We start from the raw sequence: 18,549 nt of genomic DNA on the forward strand, positions 1-18,549 counted from the left end.
GGAAGAAAGACACATTTTTCCCTCTAAGAACACAAGTAGTGTATGTGACCATGGACTTATTTTGTTTGCTAGAGGAACAATTTGAAAGTACATTAAAACAAAATTTTTATAACTAAATATAGGGTTTGTGTCCCACAGAAGCTGCATTCCTATATGGCAGCATAGAGTTGAGTAGTAAAAAGTGAATTGGTTTTGTACCTATGTCTCTTACAGTTTGGGAAACCAAAGACAGCCTAGGTTGATGATAATGTTTTAAGACAAAAATAATTCTCTTGCCTAACTTTATTTTAAGTTACCTGCATGTTCCCTAGATGCATGTGAAATTTCAGTGTCTGCTAGACAATGTCAGCCATCAGCCTGGACAAAATTAAGGGCTACCGACACTGGGAGACACCAACAGGAACTCATTGTCTTAAGAGCCACAGTGTAGAATGAGACGGGCTTGGTTCCCATGGCCTCCAGGCTCTTCTCTCCCTCTGCCTACATGGTCTAGCACAGTGCTCTGCACATCATGGTTGTTCCACAGATACTCAATCAGTCGATCAATCTGTGGTTCTCAGATTTTCGTGCTGTAAGTCAGATATACCTGGGGGCCAGTGAAAACTGTGGACTCCTGGATCCCAACCTAGGAATGAAATCTGCGTGTTTTGTTTTTTTTTTCCAAGCACAGCATGGTAATCCCTGAGTTTTCCTTTGTGACACATAACTTTCAGTCATTAGTCTCCCACATTCATAATTATTTTGTCTCATTTGGTTATGTTTATTTTGACTAATGGTGATGCCTAAAGTTGATACAGCATACTAAAATTTACTAATACTACAGGGAGTGCTTTTTATATTCAAGGCATGATTCTAGAATTTTATATAGGCTTCTCCATATATAAACCTGTAAAAGAGTCACTATTATCATGCTTATTTTTTTAGCTGAAGAAATTAAAGTAAGAGGAGGTTAAGCAGTGTGCTCAAGACTACACAACTAGTCAAGTGGTAGAGTCAGGATCTGAAACCAAGGTTGTCCAAGCTGAAGATCTTGCTCTTGACTGCAATGATATCTTGCTTTGCGGGATCTTTCAGATCTTTTTCACAGTGACCTACAATAAAAAATATGTTTATATCATGATCTACTAAATAAACATCTACCCATCTCCTCACACATACAAATACACAGAGGTATGTGTGTATGTATATGCGTGTGTACATTTGTGCATACTTAATAATACATCAAGGTTATTGTCTTTCCAGTAGTCATGTATGGATGTGAGATTTGGACCATAGAGAAGTCAAAGTGATAAAGAATTGATGTTTTCAAACTGTGGTGCTGTAGAAGACTCTTGAGAGTCCCTTGGATAGCAAGGAGATCAAACCTGTCTATCTTCAAGGAAATCAATCCTGAATACTCGTTGGAAGGACTGATGCTGAAGCTGAAGTTCCAATACTTTGGCCATCTGATGTGAAAAGCTGACTCATTGGAAAAGACCTTGATGCTGGGAAAGATTGACGGCAGGAAGAGAAAGGGGTGGGGAGGACAGAGGATGAGATGGTTGGATGGCATCACCAATTTAACAGATATGAACTTGGGCAAACTCTGGGAGATAGTGTGGGACAGGGAGGCCTGGCCTGCTGCAGTCCATGGGGTCGCAGAGTTGGATAGGACTTGGTGACTGAACGACAACAATACTATGTATGATACACTTGACATTTTCTGTTTATTCAATTTCATATTTTAATGCTGGTATTCAGTCCTCCAAGTTGAATTCATAGTTCTCTAAGGACAAATTCCATAAGAAAAATATGGAATATTAGATACTATGGTTTTTAGACCAAATGACTCAAGTGTGTAAGATAATGACATGCTGAAATTTACTCAGATGAGGAATCATGTTTCATGCCAGACTCTCTAATAGTAATAGAAATAGTTGTGATAATTTATTACATGTGTTTTATACTTCATAATCTTCCAAAACCTTTTAAGATTCAGTATTTCTTTTAATATTCTCAAAACCCTATGAAATCTAACATTTGTGAACCCTATGAGATCTAAATCAAAAAACAACCAACATTAATAAGGTAATAATATGTTGTTTCTATCTTATTATTCAATGGAATTTAAAGATTTTAATTTCCATTAGAATAATCTGTTGTAGTATGCTCATCAGAGAATTCTTGACTTCATAATATCCGTCTGTCACATTGTCAAGAAATTGTCTTTTTAAAAATATTTTATTCTAATAAATCTTTCTGCATAATGAAGTAGCATTGCTAAGAGAATAAACATTTCTAACAAATGTAAATTATTTTTTTCAAACTTGGAGTGAGAACATGATTATTTTCATCTTCAAAGACAATAGTATCAGCAACCTACCAACTTAGACACCATAGGGAGATCTTTTGCTGGTATTTTCTCCAGGTTTCCTTTCAGATCAGCAGGGCTCACAGGTGCTTGGATAGTAATATAACCTGTTACAGTAAAAGCTCCCACCTGTCCAGCCCCGACTTTCCCATTTAGACCATACTCACCCTTTCCAGGCAAAGATGCTCAAGGGTTGTTGTCATTGCAGAAGAGACCTGATGAGGGGCCCCTTTCATAAATATCATGCCTTGGCATGATAGACTTTCTTGCATGCCGTTTTGGGTAGGCATTTCACTCCCACCTCTCCACAGAGCAAGAAAATTAGTTTTGTCAGTAATTCTCAATGCATTCATAACTTTCAATGTGTTTATAATTCTCAATACATGTATAATTATCAAAGCTGCAATATTCATCTGCTCTTGTGATGTATATTATATTGCTTTCTTGCATTTGTACAAAGAATTTTCTGATGTTTTTAATTTGGAATCTTCTGAAACCCATCCAGTGCCCCATTTTCTCTGACACCTGTATATTGAAGTGTACAGAAGTTCCAGGAAGATTGTCCTAAGAGGAGGATTTATAAGCTGTTCTTTTCAAAGACGCATCATCCTCTAGATTGTTGAAAAACAGTTTCTTCTATTATTTCTCTTGGACACTGATAATCGGTATAAATCCTTAAAGATCTTATTTGACAAAGGCCAGGCTGTTTTCCCCTAAAATGCATATTAAAAATGTTAGTCTACTCAGTTATAGGCTCTTGAGACAAAAGAGACCTTCAAAAGTATCCAGTTATTTACTTCCATTTTGCAAATGAGGAAGAGTCTTCACACTCGCAGGAAGCCGCCTTTTCTACCTGTGTAGGTGTGCATATGCTCAGTGACTCAGCCGTGTCTTACTCTTTGTGACCCTATGGACTGTAACCCACAAGGCTCCTCTGTCCATGAAATTTTCCAGGCAGAAATACTGGAGCAAGTTGCCACTTCCTACTCCAGGGGATCTTCCCGAGCCAGGGATTGAACCTATGTCTCCTGCATTGGCAGGCGGATTCTTGTCAAAAAGCAGAGTTCATGTTTATAGAATGCCTTGAAATTAGTGGGCTTCACATCATAAATAATTTATAATCACTGTATTATATTGCAAAAAAACCTCATTGACAGCATCAGAATTCTGCCATAAAAAATGAGACGCTGTGTACAGCCACACATGTACTTTCTTTGATTACTGTGTAAATGGTAAATAGAAATCCATATAGTTTCAGGTCTGATTCTGCATCTGCTAATTGGATTTCACTGTATGGATTTAGTAAGCCAATATTCATGTTAAGTAAACATCTCTCTGAATGCATGCATATGACAAAGGTGATTTTTCTTTTAATTGATGGAATCAATGACTAAATCAGAGGTAAGCTGAGTTGACTTTGCAAAAGTAATCTAGGTTTTAATGAAAGGATTTTATACCTATTTCAGTAGTCGCCTTAGAACTAATGGAAAGAAAACAGAAGTGTAGAATCCTAAAGGTCTTCCAAGGGCGTAAATTCATCTTTTTCCTGACAGAAATGCCCACATTATTCGAAAACATTCTGTTTTACATCTAATTCCTAGCTGACAAGTGTCCGTTTTTCCTGCTTACTCATTCGTCACCCTCGTGTTCTCTCTGCCTGCAAGGCATCCGGCCTGCCTTCTATCACATCTCTCCAAATGATGAAGGATGTGTTTAAAATGTTACTCACACTGCTTGCAGAGTACTTTGGAGGCATATGAAAGGAGCAGCTGCCGTGCTGGACTGCACAATATATTCTATGTTCTTTATACAACCTGAAAGCTAGAAAAGAGATTTGGGGCAGGATTAAAAGGATTTTTCAGGAAGAAGTATTACATTGTGAGGGGTTACCTATGAATCATTTTAGAAATTAGATAAAATTTACACACAGTTTAAAATCAAATAACATCAAAATAATATATGGTATTCAGTGATGGTTCAGTTAAACCTGTCTTTTGAAGTATAGGACTCTGATGTGTGGTCACCATTCTCAATTAGGAAACAATAATTTTCATAAGATGTGCCTTCCATTGGCAGGAATTTGAAAACAGTTGCAAAAACTATATACCAAATCCTAAGAAGAATTATAGCCTGCTATACTTGAACCCATCATCCCTTAACGGTGCTGCTGACTTTTGTCAAAATAAAATTTGCAAAAGAGCAGTAGTTACTGTTATAGTCATTCTCCCAATTTCTATGCACCCCCAACACAGCTGAGTTTCTAGTCCCCCGTCATTCCTAAATTTCTCAAACTTCTCCTTTTAAGTTCTTTGCTGCATTTGTCCTGTTGGCCTCCAAACTTCTTAAAACTTCACTCCTCTGACAGTTGACTCTTGGTTTTTCTCCTATGTCTTTGTTCACACCGTAACATGTTTGCAGACAGCTTTTCCTCTGAAATGTTGGTGTCCTCTTTTTTTTCTTTTCCCTGCTCAGGTAGTGTCATTTCTGGTATTACCACTAGTCTGGAAATACCACTGGTCTGGTATTTCTAGTGCTTCTGCTATCTCCTAGACAGTGAAGCATGTATCTTCTACCTGGCCTTCTTTTTCCAAACTTTAGACCTGTGGTTCTTAACTTGAGGTGATTTTCCTGTCAGGGGACATTTGGCATTATCTGGAGGCTTTTATGTTGTCATAGCTTCGAGAGCTCTGCTGTTATCTGCTGGATGAAGTCCGGGGATGCTGCTAAGAAACTTACTATGCAGAATGCGGCCTCACAACAGGAAATCCAGTCTCAAATGTCAATCATGCTAAGGTTAGAAACCATGATCTGGACCTACTGGACTTTTCCATTTCCAAATAGAGGGGGGAAAATGTGGAAACGGTGACAGATTTTGTTTTCTTGGGCTCCAAAATCACTGCAGATGGTGACTACAACCAAAAAATTAAGACATTTGCTTCTTGGAAGAAAAGCTATGATAAATCTCGACAGCATATTAAAAAGCAGAGACATCACTTTGCAGACAAAGGTCCACATAGTCAAAGCTATGGGTTTTCCAGTAGTCATATATGGATGTGAGAGCTGGACCATAAAGAAGGCTGAGCTCTGAAGAATTGACGCTTTTGAACTGTGGTGTTGGAGAAGACTCTTGAGAGTCCCTTGGACAGCAAGGAGATCAACCCAGTCCATCCTAAAGGAAATCAACCCTGAATATTCATTGGGAGGACTGATGTGAAGCTGAAGCTCCAGTACTTTGGCTACCTGATGCGAAGAGCTGACTCACTGGAAAAGACCCTGATGCTGGGAAAGATTGAGGGCAACAGGAGAAGTGGGTAACAAAGAATGAGATGGTTGGATGGCATCACTGACTCAATGGACGAGATTGAGTGAATTCTGAGAGATAGTGAAGGACTGGAAAGCCTGGTGTGCTGAAGTTCATGGGGTCACAAAAAGTCGGACACGACTTAGTGACTGAACAACGATAACAAATTGAATGTGTACCAAAATAAGTTTGCTATCTTTCTCACCACTTTCCTGCCCACGGTGGTATGATTTCATTTAATGATGGTATAAACTTAATAATTGCAATAGCTGAGAATATAGTATTATCCTTTCCTCTTTGCACTCTCCAGATACTTAGGTATTCTGAAACAAATGATCTGTTCATTACCAGAATCTGCTTTCTCTTCTTCCTGTCCACTGTCACTAGCTGAGTTCAGTTCCCCATCATCCCTCCTGATCTATTCAAATAGATCTCTAACTACCTTCTGCTTCTTCAGCACCACCTCAGTCACACTGAGAGCAATATGACATCTGATTTCCTTTCTCTGCTTAAAAGCCTTTGAGAGTTTGCTATTCCTTAGCGTAGCAGGAAGGCTTTTCATGAGTAGATCGCAGCTTACCTTTCTAGTCTTGATTGTGAATCTTACATATCTTCATCCTAAGTACCTAATAAAGTATCTATCATAAGGAGATAATAAATATGAAAGGAATTTGTTTTGACTCTTTGGAGATATATGTGCCTCACTCTAATTCTCCATCCTTATTTTCTCATATGCTGTTTAATTTAACTGCGAGTGAGTCTATATATTATTTGATTTGAGAATTAATTCTAGTCTTTACGTCTTTACCCTACCATGCATCATATGGGAGGTTTTCAGAATAATTTTTCACAAATAAGATATACCTTATAAGAATATTTTATCCTAGGACTTCCCTGGCAGTCCAGTGATTAAGAATCTGCCTGCCATTGCAAGGGACACGGTTCAATCCCTGGTCTGGGAGTATCACAGATGCTGTGGGAAGCCCATATGACTCAACTACTGAGCCAGCACACCCAAGAGCCTGTGTTTCACAAGAGAAACCACCTCTGGAGAAGTCCACACAGCACCCCGACTTGAGGCAACTAGAAAAAGACCCAGCCCAGGCAAAAAAGGAAAAAAGAACATTTTATCCCATGAAACTTACTCAGTGCTGCTGTTGCTTTTATTAATATTTTGATGAAACTTTTTATCTTAATGCAGATTTAAAACAAAGAGAAGCTGCCATATGAGAAAAGAAAGAGTAGAAATTTTCTGACATTGCTGTTGAAAGGATACAAATCAACCTTAAGAGATATGAAGGGATGTGTGGGATAAAAAAATATGTATCAGCTCAACAGCCAGCAGGTTCTAATGCAGCATCAATTATTTTGCTGTGAGGCTTTGAGTAATTTTAGAAATGTGTTTCTTATATGTAAAATAAGGACATGGCTTAGATAACTTTCATGTTCCAATAACTCTGGATTTTAAGTATCTGTTTCTACAGTCTACTCAATTTCTTGATAATAAAATTAGAAATGCCTTTCTGACAGAAATTTTGCAGGATTTACAGAGTCTCTTATCTTACCTCAGACCCACATAGATCCAATAATCTTTTCAGAACCCCTAAACTCTTGAAGGTTTCCTTCTGCCAAGAAATTCACCCAAATAGCAAATAATATGACATGAATTTTTTTCTCACTGCATTTTTCCAGATGGTGGTTTCTTATAGCTCCTTGAAAGGCTTAGAGATATACCTTTAGAGTTTTTGGATTACTACCCATTAGTTCAGTAGGCTGAAATGGTGCTTTTATAATTTTAAGTCATTATTGGGGATGTGAGATGAAAAGACAGAGGTGTTAACTTTTTAATAAAATCTACTGGGTAAAATTTCAATAAATTTTTATTGGGAGGAGCTGAATAGTACCTGGATGAAATTTTTTTAACTTTGTCTTTAAAAAAAGCTGCTTTAAAGCTTTATAACTGACTCATTTATTTTTTAGCTTTGGTGTTTAAAATGATAAAACTGATTTCTAACATTTTTGTGTCTATCAATAGCAATTTTTAAGATTGTACTGCATATTGCTATAGCAACTATAACTATATAAATAAGTGATTAGATTCTTGTTACATTTAAGCAGAAATAACTATTTAATCTTCTAATTGGAGAATGGTGACATAATTACATATTGAGATATTTCTGGACCCATCCCAATAGTTACTCTTTTCTCTGTCTTATGTTTGAGATACTTCAAGAAGCTATATTTATTTCTCCAGGACTCCAGCATTCTGTTTTCATTCTGAAATAGAAATTTGCTTTTGAGTTATTTATCAAAAGATCTCAGAGTTGTTGCAACTTCAGTAGTATCTATTGTAAAGAAAGAAAGAATATTAATATACCTAAGGGACTCTATGAATAAGAATCATAACAATGGGATTCCTTTGATTAAAAATGTGATTGTTATAGTTGATTGTTAAGAAATACTAGCAAACTATAATGAATGAGTGTCACTAGTTGTTAGAATGAGGATCTCCAAAGCATTCCAGTGAAGATTAAAGTAGGAACAGCTAGTAATCTCTAAATTTCATAATTTCCACTACATAGAATATAATCAGCCACATTATGGCACAGTACTAATGTGATTAAAAACCACAAAGAAACAGAAAATAATAAACTGCAAGTTTATTATTGTACTTTCTAGAAATGAATAAATGTTAATTAGTTTTGTCTTGTATGTTACGACTTGTGCTTTCCAGATCTACGAAAAACATTTGAGCAGGAACCTCTGGGAAAAGAAGTCTCCTTGGAACAGGAAGTCTTGCTGCAGTGCCGACCACCTGAAGGGATCCCAGTGGCTGAGGTGAGAAGCAAAAATTCTTTACATTTAGCAACTGGCACTTAGTTATTCTAAGAGAGGCCTAATCCATGGCTAATGGTGCAGTGAATTAGGGTATGGCATGATGAATGGTTGGTAATGGAGTCCTAACTGCTTGCTACTGGCAAACTAGATTGATTGGGAACTGATTAATGACTTGGAGTCAATTAGAATGCCCCACTGGACAAAGCCACAGGCAGCTTGGCTTAATTTTGTCATTCTCTTTCAAGAAATCAGAAACACTGTTTTATTTTATCTGGCACTAATCATAAAGAAAGATGGCCTGACTTAATAATGTGCCATCAATTTCATTATTGTTCTTGATGCTATGCACAAAAAGTAAGATGGGTGTGCATGTGTGTGTGTGTGTGACAGCCTGTGTTCTCCACATGTATGTGTCCTGCCCTGTGATGTAATCAGGAACATACCTAAAAGCCATAGCCACACACCATGAATAAAAACATGTTTGAGGAATGTCAAGTAGTTTCATCCTGTAAGTTTTCCATTAGCTCTTAATTTTCATTTTCTGGTTTTGGTGAAACAAAGCCTATTGAAAGCTCATGAAATATCATAAATCAGGTTTCTACCATGATTTCTTATTAGCACCAGACAATACACTGCCCTTTGAAAATGCCTGTCCATGGGGCATAGGCCTCCATGACCACAAGAGTATCCTATGCTCTCCTTGAGACACCATTTAGAGCACACTGCAGAGGACAATCATCTAATACCATGTCTTTTATCTCATTTCAACTAATTCCAAACTCTGAAAAATGTTACCCTGTTATAATTATCAGAAGACATTCTAATATACATCAAACACTATTGTCCTGGCAGATCCAGTATCCTACAAACATAGAAAAGCTTTAGTTTGATAAGTAACATAACTGCCAATTTGCTGGTGGTCCTTGTTAGCCTCTAAACTACACTGAGTTCTTTGGAATCTTTACTCTTTATTGCATTTATGGAAAGAAGCATTTTTTAAATTGCTACAATTTGGGCCTGTATATGGGTCAGCTGATTTTTTGTAAAAGTAAGCCTGGACTTTTTCCTGTCTATGAAATTGTAAAATAATATTACTAAGACTTACTACATTGTCCAAAATTTTTTAATAGTTAATCAATGCACTATCAGATTTCCATAGTTTTTCTGTCCTTTGAAAGTTCAGGCAAAAGTGAGAGTCAGCACAGTTATAGTGTCCCATGACAACAAAATTAAACATCTGATAGCTCTTTCCAAAATAACAATAATAATAAATTAATTAGAAATTTAGGCAGGGCCCTTACAAATGACTCCATTTTTTATCAATACCATTCACATTTCCAGTCTGTCAATGCAAGACTTTGAGTGGCACTTTTAATGAAATTTCCATTTTTTCACTTTGAAAGAAGAGAGTTGGTTTTTGTCTTGTACTTGACATCCCATGGCACTTTCTAGCACTGTGCCAGAGACTATGCATGATTACTTCTGTTTTATCCAACCACACTAAAACCTTATCTTCCACCACTGACTCACAGGATGATTTATTGTGATTAGAAAGGAAATAGCTCTTCCCTATGCAACATTTCATTTCACTTATGACAATAAGTGCATCTCTCTCCTTAATCATATTTCTAAAATTCTAATGCAAACCTCCTCCATTAAATTGCCTTAAAGACCAAAACATATCCTGAGTAACATGAGTGTCCATAGACTCTTCTTGACTCAGTGTTTCTTAAAGTGAGCAGATCCCTGCAGAGATTTTCAGTTAGGAGATTCTAGTAACTTCTTCATTTTTTTTAGTTTCCTCAGCAAAGTAGTTCACTTTGTCAAGGAGTAAAGATTCATGACTGCAAACTAATTGGCTGTGAATTTTATCAGTATCATCACTGGGGAAGAGACCAATTAACACTTGGCAAGCTCAAAAATCATATACCCATTTGACATTCAAAGAACTATATTTAATGTGATTTTTTTAAAGTCAGAAGAGAGATCAAAAACACTTGCTTGAGAGCAGGCTTATAAACTCCTGTGTAGATTATTTCCAACACCCTTAGAATCACCAAGATCAGAAATCTAATGTATACCTTAACGTGACACATTGCAACTGTCATTTGCTCAAGAGGAGCAGAAAAAAGACAAAGGGATGAAATATAATGTGGTGAATTAAGGGATTATAAAATTATTTTAATTTAATGATATACATATTCATTAAATAATATTTTATTTGTTTGAGGAATTTAAAAGCATAAAAATAGCATAAAATGAAATACTGATCTTAAAGGGAAACCAGAAGGTAAAACTTTCATGTGTTACCATAAACAAAATCAGTCTTTAAGGTATCAGGCCATACTGGCAAGGATTCTTGCTTCTTTTGTGTTCTAGGCAAATGATTTTGAAAACCTCAGCTACTACATGCTCAACAAATACATGGTTGATTGATTCAATTTATCTTTGTTTAGTAAGCATATGTCTAGCACCATCGAATAGGTAGTCAAGTTCATTATTTGTAAAATATCAAGAGGCAATAATTTCCTTCCCACATAAGCCAGTAGGTTTCTAAAGGGCTCTACTAATCTTAAGTTACAGCAGCATCACCTTTGGTGCAAATAATGGCACAGGAATTTCTGTGGTAATAAATAACATTTAATTTTCTCCTCTATTTTGGTTTTAATTTTTGCTACAGAGCGTTAAACTAATTTCCATTCAGAACTCTAGGCTTAACCCCATGTCATCATTTCTGACTGTTGGACTTCGAGCAAGGTATTTCAATTCCTATACCTAAGTTTCCTTAATTAAATTACAAACTGGAGAGAATAACAGTGTCTCTCCAGAATGTAGTTGAAGATTAAATGAGACAATATATGCAAATAAATCACTTAGAACATGTAGAAGAACTCAAGAGACATTACTGTTGTTATTATTATTAATATGTTATCACCTCTTGATTCAGAGAAGACTGAACTCAACCTCAAGTTCACCATAGTCACTGGCACATTGAGCCTCTGATGGGTGCTGTAGTGTCCACAGTGATGAAGCTTATGTCCGATGAGGAATCCCAGAGATTCCCTCCTGTGTCTTCTAACCAGTTATTTTGATTAGAATCCACAAATGCTACAAATGAAGATCAAGTTTGAGCTTTAAAATAAGGAAACTCCCTTATTTATGTAACACATTTACTCTACAGATGAGTTGTTACTGTGGAAATCTGCACCAAGACCTGATGTGCTGCAGTTCTTACTGATTTTTAAAGTTATCTGTTCAGTCATCGTGGGCCTAGAACACTGGACCAGACTTTGTGTTTCCTCCAAAGGAGGGAATTTGGAGTGGGATTACTGTTGGAAGTTCTCCTTTTCCAAGCAAAAGGAAAGAGAGTGCCAAAGAAAGTCTCAGAGGAGGAAGAGACCAACTCAGGATCCCCTGTACTCCACCTCTCCAGGTGGTGAAAGTTTTGACAAAGAACTCCTCTCAGTACTCAGTGGTTAAGAAAAAAAAATATGTTCCAGGTACCTCAGGGATGAAGCACAAGAGTTTCAGAGCTCTAGTTTTGGCTGTTTCTTCCCCTGGCCAACTTGCCAGGCCCTTTCCTCATTTTCTTTATTTAAATATTTATCAGCCACACAGCTTCCTTAGCACAGGGCTAGCATCTTGGGGCCTTCTGCAATATCAAAGGCGCAAACCCTTTAGTTGCTGCATCATAGTATGGTCCAGGGATCCCCAGAAGCCAGCACCTCGGGGTGAGGGGTACTTAGCTATTAATCAGCAGATATAGAACTATTTCACTATTTAATACCTGGTATGAATAAAGCTGTAAAGCTGCCTGAATGTCAGCCCCTGTGTTCTCTGACTTTTTATAGCTCCAACTATTTATTAACTGTGTCAAAATATGTCTGTTTACTCCATTGCATGCTTGACTAGATTGGATGAAATAAGAAGAAAAGGGATTTTTGTTCATGTTTGTTTCTAACACAAGCAGACTGTAGGTTACATAGTAGATTCTCTGAGTGCATTGAATTAAATGAAATAAAGAGTGCCTGTTGGATGTGACAGAGAAGCTGCACCTCAGGAAATGGAACTTTCCAGAAACAGGATGTTTGTCATCACGGAAGATGTATGCTGAGAGAACTCAGTGCAGGTGGAGTAAGGGACTCAGTCAGTCAGAAAGGTTCTAACCCACTGGACCATTTGGATCACTCCAAAAGGCCATTGGCAGTTACTTTAGTTCATGGACTATGGGACAGGTTAATATTAATTTATTAAAATTAAAAGTAGGCTCGGCGAAAGAAAGAAAATAAATCTCAGAAATAATCTGAAATGGTATTCCTCAGTATTTTTAATAAGTCTTTTGCAAGGATCAAGCTGGGGAGGCATTTGCCTTCCTTTAGCAGAAATCTCTCATCTCTCCAAAGAAACCAGAAAATTAATATGCCTGTGAACGGGTGCTGGGTTGCTCCAGTGGCATAATGGCAGAACTCTGTGAGATAAATCCCTCCTTGCTCATTTTGGTTTATGCCTGGAAAATGTTTCTGTCATATGGTGAGCCAGAAATACACTCAGAGATGCTTTATTTCATCAGATTCTCTCTTTTGGAGAGTATTGGGATCAAAACATCAATGGATATGACATTTGTTGGCATGACATAAGGAGCAAAACTGATTTTTTCACTAAAATAAACCTGTGATTTGTTTCATCTTAAACAAGGGGATAATTGCTCTGCTAATTATAATTGAACTATTTCTCATAGGAGTCTAATTGGAGGAGCAGGGCACCATGTTCAACTTATTGACCCAATTGTGCTTAAAAAGTGTCATCTTATTTATCAACATTTGCATCTCTAATTAGCAAGTGGGAAAATATGGGGTGAAGGATATAAGAATAGAGAATTTTTAAGCTGATAATGCTAGGGGGAAAAGCGGCTGGCAGTTGGAGGCTTCTCCAAATGTATAGCATCAGGTGGTTCTCCATCTAATTGATTATTAATATGACCACTGAACACTTCATTTCATGAGAGACATGCATGTTTTGCTGCCATTCCCCCATAACTGGAACTTCGTGTTGATGCATTTCCATGCAGGTACATTGTCTCCCAAGCTGTGCTTTATATTCTTTGTAGCCAAAAGAGGTTTAGAGAAGAGTTTGAATACTAATTTGGAGGGAGATATTGCTTTCATTGCCCAGTGATACCTATTGGAATTTTCTCCTAGCATGTGTGTAACAACAAGAAGGGATTTTGCTTATGAGATGATTATCAGCCCTAGTAAACTTTGATTTATAATAGATTTGTGGCATGACTTCTGCACATATACAGTGGTTCCTTTGAGCCTATAGTACAAAATCCAGTTTTTATTTTTACTCACTAAATCATTTATTCTAGAAATATTTATTGTCCTCTCACCATGTACTAGATATTCTTCTATTTGAAGGAGATACATGGCAAAGTCCCTAAATGGTAATAAAACACTAAAAACAAGAAAAAAAATAAAAGCACAAGATATAATCAGATAATTATAAGTTAAAGGAAATACGACCAGGTCATATCTGAGAAGGTTGATGGTTGGTGGGGATCAGGAGTCACTTAAAGTTCAAGGAGAATCTATCTGATGAAATAACATTTGAGCTGAGATCTGAATGACAAGAAAGAGCCAGACTTGAAAAGATCTGGGTCAGGAAGCTCCAGGCAGGGAAGCAGAATACCTCAGAATGTGGTTACAGATTAAAAAGGAGGCCAGTGTCTCTGAGACAGAGTGAACCAGAAGGAGGGCAGAAAGCCCTTCAGTCAGAGAGTCAGGATGAGCTTGGGGACAGAGGTAATGCGAAGGGATTTTGTTTCTGAATATATGCCGTCACTGGAGATTTTAAGCGAGGAATTGACACAACCTGATACATTTTATTTCTAAGCTCATTCTTGCTGCTATAGGGAGTGCAGATTTTAAAAGTGTAAGAATGGAAGCAGAGACACCATTCAGGAGATCTTGTACTTCACACAACAGAAGATAGTTGTTGGTCTTAGGGCAGAAGAGATAAGAGAAAGGTGGAGAAACAAAGGATATATTTTAATTCCTTTGGGAATAGAAATTCTGAACATGGATTTTAAATTTTATTTTATTAAATGAATAAAATCTAGAAAGTATTTGGTTCTTCAGAAGAAAGTGAAATCTTCTGTGCTAAAAAGAGAGCAAACAGTAGAGCTTTTCTAAGATAACCTAAAATCAGTGGTCAGTAGACTTCAGCTGTTTTCAAATACAATCTGTCTCTCTCAGTGGTGCTTCAGCAACAGGCAATAACCTACACTGAGCAGTGGCAATAATCTGCCCATGATCCCAGGGCAGAAGGGTCTTTTATTTCTACAGTCCTTATTTCATGAAAAAAAAAAAAAAAAAAATTTTTTTTCCCTTAGATAAATTCTTTGGCTTTGAAATTTCTTTCAATAATTCTTCATATGCCTAGAGGCACTATTTATTGTAAACTCACTGTGGAAGAAAAGTGGTAGTCACAGAGAGCAAAAAGCAGTGTTTTTAAAAAGTGATCAGTTTTAGCAAGAGTCCAAACACTTTTAGTTGGTAAATGCTGAGAGTTACTTAATCTGAAAGTTTATAGTAAAGGCTGGTTAGAAGCTATCTCGTGACTAATCAATTATAGGTCTTTTGCCCTGAAAAAGTTAGCATTTTAAGGACATTTCAGTGTCATTTTGCTTGTAAGATATTATCAGAGTCATTCTACTTTGGGATCTTTTGGTGATTGTCACTATTGATTCATTTATCAGCATGCTTTTTATCTCCTCATAGTAGAATTTAAGGTTTAGGAAAAAAATTCAGATTTCAAGACAAGTTGACATCTAAAATGTGGCTCACACACATTCACCTCTCAAAAGCAATGAGGCAGGTACCTGTGTGCCAGTGCTCAATTTCATCCCACTCTGTGCGACCCTATGGACTGCAGCTTGCCAGGCTCTATCCATGGAATTTTCCAGGTAAAAATACTGGAGTGGATTGCCATTTCCTGCTCCAAGGGATCTCTCCCACCCAGGGATTGAAAACCACGCATCCTGCATCGGCAGGCAGATACTTTACTATTGAGCCACGTGGAAAGCCAATGAGCTAGACATGTGTCCAATTAAAGGAGTGTTTCTGCAGCAGGAAAATAGGACCCCTTTCTTAGCAAAGTCCTTCTGTTTGCAGAAGTTGCAAAATGTCAGTTGTTTCTGTTACTAAACAAGTCCCTACGCCAGACTTGCAGTGAACCAGTCACTGAGACACTGAGATTTGCAGCTAAGAGTATACTCACAAAGCAGCCAAGTAAGAAGATGGAGAACAAGCTTTAGCTCCGCCTCCTCCAGGTTGAGCGAGTGGGATACTTATGGGACAAGCAAGGTGGTCTTAGGTTGGGGAAAGGTGATTGGTGGAAGTGGCACAAGGGGGCGGGAATGAGTAGTCTGCGCAGGCACATCTCTGTTAAATGCTAATACATATTCAAACTGAAGATGCCCAGTCTTACCTGAGGGTGCAGTTTCCAGTCTTCCCTAGTCAACAGGCCACTCACCGCCTAAAACTGGTCAAAGGTCTGGTTTTAGTGTCAGGGGTCCCAGCCAGTCTTAGCCGCTTGCACTGGGCAGGAGCTGGTTTCAAGTTCCTTTAAAACAACTGGACTGCGTGGAAGCCGGGAAGGTATGTAATTAAAAGACGGGGGTAGGGGAAAGAAATACTGAAACACGCTTTATCAGTGAAGGCAGTTTGTAAGCAAAGAGGTTTTGACAAGTTGGCCCCCTTTCTGTTCTGTAAGACAAGCTCAAGAATTTCTGTTAGTTATCAGCTTCTGTTAAGTCTGTGGGGCATGGTTTTATTTGTACTTGGTTTTTTTTTTTTTTTTTTTAATTCTCTGGCCTTTTTTTTTCTTTGTACAGTTATCTAAAGACCATGCTTGAAGACCAATACTTTTACAGCATAAAAGTACAAATACTTTCATAAAGCTACTGAAAGGTACAAAGTATATTGGACAGTGGTTAACACAGAAGTGAATGAATGTCTTATTGCTGTTGCCAGTCTGAGAAGCAAATAGCTGCATAAATAAAGTAGCCTTCCATTCTTGACTAGAGGTAGTATCATAACAATGTCTTCACAGTAGACTTGGGAGACAAGGAGAGTTTCTTTGTATCCTTTTTTTTTTTTTTTTTAATGGCCTTTTGCTTCTTTTAAGATACTTTTTACTCATAACTTTAATGGGTAAAAAGCATTCATTTGCAGTCTATCATGAAGACTTTCTTGATTGGACATATGAAACACCTGTTGTCAGGGTGAGACACCAGCAGATCATTCTGTGATTTCAAACTCTGGGGCAATGGAGCTAAATCCTACCTGGTGAAAGTCTACAGAAGGCTTACTAGCTATAAGTATCTTTTTAGCATTGTCAAGACTTTACTACTCAAGGCTTGATGCATAGAATATCTGTACTGACTTGACCTGGGAGTTTCTTAACAAGGCAGAATCTCAAGCCCCATATAGGGCACTTAATTAGAATCTGCATTTTAGCAAAATGATCAGAACCATTCTTCAGTACTGGTTCTCAAAGACTAGGATGCACATTGGGATCATCTGGGGATCATTAGAAAATACTGATGCTTATAGCTCATGCTACAGATACTCATTGAATAGGTGTTTTGTGCAGGCTGAGTATCACTATTTTTAATAAGTTTTTAATAGCTCCCCATGTGACTCTAAAATGCAACAAAATTTGAGAACCCCTGGTCTAAAGGGGAAGGTTAAAACAAAGAAATAAGGAAAAGTTCAAACTTGTCACTTTCTAAACCAGTCAGTAAAACTTGGCCAACTCCCAGCTTCTAGCTAATGCTTTTTCTAGAAGCGTGGCTTGGCTGAGTGTGCATTTGATAATTGTCCCGTAATTGCTTTTCCCATTTGTATGATTAATATGCCTGCATGCAACAACTCTAGGCTGAATCTTCATTCTCTCAGGTGTACACCTGCTTCTCTCTTCTGTTGAGTCATTTTCAACCTCCGTGCTCTGACTTGCGGGACCCCAGTTTGAGTTTAGCAGAGTAACCTTTTTGATTGATATGGATTTTTCTAGCTAATGCTTGCTGGACTCACTTTTCATATTGGGTGGCATGTGGCAGTTTCCCTTTGTTAATTAGAACAAATGTGCCAATTATGTTAATGTTTCTCCAGATACCAATCAGAGAATAATTAGACACAACACATCTGTCTTTCACAGGGGAGTAAAATAGAAAAGAAAACTGCAAGATGCTCTTTATTATTTACATATATGGATAAACGGTTCTTTAGCCAATCACATGGTTAGCAGTTCATCTATCAAGAGGGCATAGGGTGCCAATAGCTATTTGGGTGTCCGAGCACCTCTCCCTGTTAGCAATTTCCTGACCAAAGTCTGTTTCTAAAGTATCTCTACAAAGAATTTAAGTGGTCTGTCTGTTCTTTCAAAATAAATAAATTTACAAAATAAATAAATAAATTTACATTTCTTTATCAGTAAAATGTAGATATGTCATTTACCCTGAACTGTAGAAAGAAACAAATTATTAAGTATTTACAACTCTCAAAAAGAATTCAATTTTATTGATATAAAAGAGCACCCTGAAAGAAATCACAAAATTCAGCCTATAGGATTATACTGAAGGTGTTGTAAATACATGCAAATCACTATTGGATTTATAATCTGTTACAGTTTCTTCTTATATGTTTCCATGTGTCTTAATTTTGGAGTTTTCTGATTAATGGAAAAATTGAATTTGCTTCTATTGTTTTATTGGAATTTACAGTCCATACTGGGCAGGGGTTTAGAGAGATGTGGTTGTAGCCTAATTATTTCATAATGTGAGTAATGCCTCTGCCCTTGTGTTGTTTCTGGCAGAATGGAGACAAGACCTATGAAACCAACACATTAGCCTTCTTGAAGGTAGTCAAAATGTATCCTGACCATTTCTCAGATAAAGCTTTTGTTTAGAATTGAAAGTACATGCACTCTAGCAAAATATGGCTTACATTCCTAACATTTGATAATATTAAACTATGTACTTTTGTCATCCAAGGTTAAA

The 18,549-nt window shown here is 37.3% G+C and overlaps 1 protein-coding gene across 4 annotated transcripts in view; it reads left to right on the forward strand.

The window, feature by feature from the left end:
• Positions 1 to 18,549, forward strand: part of UNC5C (unc-5 netrin receptor C) — a 406,962-nt gene that overhangs the window by 271,237 nt on the left and 117,176 nt on the right. For all 4 annotated transcript variants that reach the window (XM_061164372.1, XM_061164373.1, XM_061164370.1 and 1 more), the window contains one exon: positions 8,386 to 8,489. In XM_061164372.1, coding sequence (XP_061020355.1) covers positions 8,386 to 8,489 — 104 coding nt within the window. The remainder of the gene's footprint in view (positions 1 to 8,385; positions 8,490 to 18,549) is intronic.

The sequence above is a fragment of the Dama dama genome, chromosome 17 (assembly GCF_033118175.1).
Source record: "Dama dama isolate Ldn47 chromosome 17, ASM3311817v1, whole genome shotgun sequence".
NCBI classification, from domain to species: Eukaryota; Metazoa; Chordata; class Mammalia; order Artiodactyla; family Cervidae; genus Dama; species Dama dama.